This window comes from Heptranchias perlo, chromosome 7 (genome assembly GCF_035084215.1).
Source record: "Heptranchias perlo isolate sHepPer1 chromosome 7, sHepPer1.hap1, whole genome shotgun sequence".
Lineage (NCBI taxonomy): Eukaryota > Metazoa > Chordata > Chondrichthyes > Hexanchiformes > Hexanchidae > Heptranchias > Heptranchias perlo.
Window position 1 is genome coordinate 57,795,611 of NC_090331.1, and position 2,278 is coordinate 57,797,888.

The 2,278-nt window shown below is 51.7% G+C and overlaps 1 protein-coding gene across 1 annotated transcript; it reads left to right on the forward strand.

Moving 5' to 3' along the window:
• The first annotated feature begins 405 nt into the window (after positions 1 to 405).
• On the forward strand, positions 406 to 1,092 carry LOC137324005 (putative nuclease HARBI1). Its single transcript, XM_067988175.1, has one exon. The coding sequence runs from the start codon at positions 406 to 408 to the stop codon at positions 1,090 to 1,092; it is 687 nt and encodes a 228-aa protein (XP_067844276.1).
• Positions 1,093 to 2,278: the final 1,186 nt, after the last annotated feature.

Genomic DNA, 2,278 nt, shown 5'->3' on the forward strand with positions numbered 1-2,278 from the left:
GAAACGTCGGCATAGTCCAGTTGAGCCGAATGGCCTGTTCCTGTGCTGTAGACTCGATGTAAAAGGGGGTGCTCAGCTACATCTTTTGCAGGACAGGTTCACGCTTCCAGATCACGACTGCTACACTTTTGGTGCTGTATAAATCTTTGGTCGGGTTTCTATTTATTATGGGAGCCATTCATGCTTCTTTCTTCTAAATGGAGCAAGATTTGGAGGAGAAGGGGCAGCAGCAGCAGCCTCAGCAAACGCCGAAGCCACCATCTAGGCCTCTCAGAATACATCAGGTGAGGGGGGCTGCGCGCAGGATGCCATACCCAACACACAGGATCTACTCACCTTCCTGGACCTAACTGAGGGCCAGTGCAGGAGAAGGCTGCGTTTTCCAAGCAGGATGTTGCAGACCTCATGCCAGTTGCCCTCAAAGTCATCACAGCCCTGAATTCTTACGTCATTGGCTCCTTTCAGTCTGCAACAGTGGACATCAGCCGCATCTCTCAAATTGTTCACAGCTGCATTCAGCAGGTGACCAAAGTCTTATTTTGCAGGGTCGAGCAGTACATCATCTTCCCCACTGACCTTAGCAGTCAACAGGACAGAGCTTGTGGCTGTGCAGTAGTGGTTGGCTTCCCTCGTGTGCAGGGCATAATTGACTGTACACACGTGGCCATTGGGGCACCAGGACATGAGCCAGCAACATTCATCAACAGAAAAGGATATCACTCTATCAATGTACAGTTAGTGGCCGATCACAGGAACATCAACATGCAGGGCTGTGCAAGGTACCCAGGGAGCTTCCACGATGCTTTTATATTCAGACATTCGACCATCCAATCTGCTATTCTACCATGGGAGGAGCATGACAGGATGGTTGATGGGGGACAAGGGATAGCCCCTGCAGACTTGGCTGATGACACCCCTGCGCATCCCCACCGCGCCCGAGTAGCACAGATACAATCAAAGCCAGGGCACAGCCCTTATACAGCACATGGTAGGACTGTTCAAGCAAAGGTTCAGATGTCTGGACCACTCACGGGGAGGGGCTCCCTGCAATATTTCCCAGATAGAGTGTCACGCATGGTTGAAGTCTGCTGAACATTGCACAATATTTCATTGGAGAGAGGCCTGCAATTGGAGGATGAAGAACAGCGGCAGTCGTCATCAGATGGGAAAGACATGGGGGAAGGAAAGGATGCAGCAGAGGAAGGAGGGCCACATCAGCGCCTTGCAGCAAGAGAAGTGAAGGATCAGCTCACAGCTCTACGATTCTGCTAAGCTTCTCTCACCCAGCCCTAAGAACTTACAAAGAGCCCCTCTGCATAACAGTCCTTGTCACATTCTTCACCACTCTCTTCATTCTGCTTTGAAGAACATTCAAACCATTCAGACAATGTCTCTACCAATTACATTCTGATCATGCAGACTGAGAAGCAGCTGTGAAATCACTCAACAGACCAAAGTCCCTCATGTGATAATTGCAATTAATTTAATGGCAAACAAGCTGGTGGAAGGCTGCTGTTCCTCAGGTCCGGACCCTTGAGATGCTCGTGGCCAGTAACTTCTGAGTGCTCGAGCCTGCGAAGGCCCAGCCGCAGGCTGCAGCAACTCGGCTGCTGCCAGAACAGTGTGGCTCAGCTGACTTGCAGGCACTATGGCGGGTACGGTTGGGGTGCCGGGAGTGGGGGTGGGGGATGGGGGTGGAAGGGGCAGCGAATGTGCAGACGTACTGATATCCTGAGAGAAGCCAGCACATACTGCTCCTATCACGCCACCGCCACTCCCTTGGGGCTGCAGTTCATCACTTCCAGTAATCTGCAGAACAGCAGATTGCAGAAGATGACTGACCCCTTCAAAGCCCATATCCATTCGATTCACCATTCTCTGCACTGTGGAGCCCAAAGCCTGCATGGCAGCCATTTGAGCTTCCCCCAAAGCTGCAAATTGTGCTTGCATGGACTCCTGCTGTGAGGACTCCGCTGCAGCATCCCTGGAGGATACCACACTATCCAGGATAGACTTCAGAATGCTGATGCCATATGAGATGACAGCACAGAGGCTGGATGCAGGCTCCTCCACACTGTCAACCATAGTGGTGAAAGTCATTGACACACCTTCCAATGCCTCGTATAGCTGTCTGTGAGAGGCCGGCAGTTTTCTTCTTATGGCTGGGCTCTTAAAGTCGTCGTCCATGACATCCTCAGCAGAGGTGGGAGACAGCCTCACCCTCCAGCAAGGTTTTCCCTGTGCTGTCTCTGCCAATTCTTCAAATTCTTGTCGCAGT

Coding starts and splice junctions, on each gene's coding strand:
- LOC137324005 (XM_067988175.1), top strand. CDS start 406: ATGCCAGTTGCCCTCAAAGTCATCACAGCCCTGAATTCTTACGTCATT.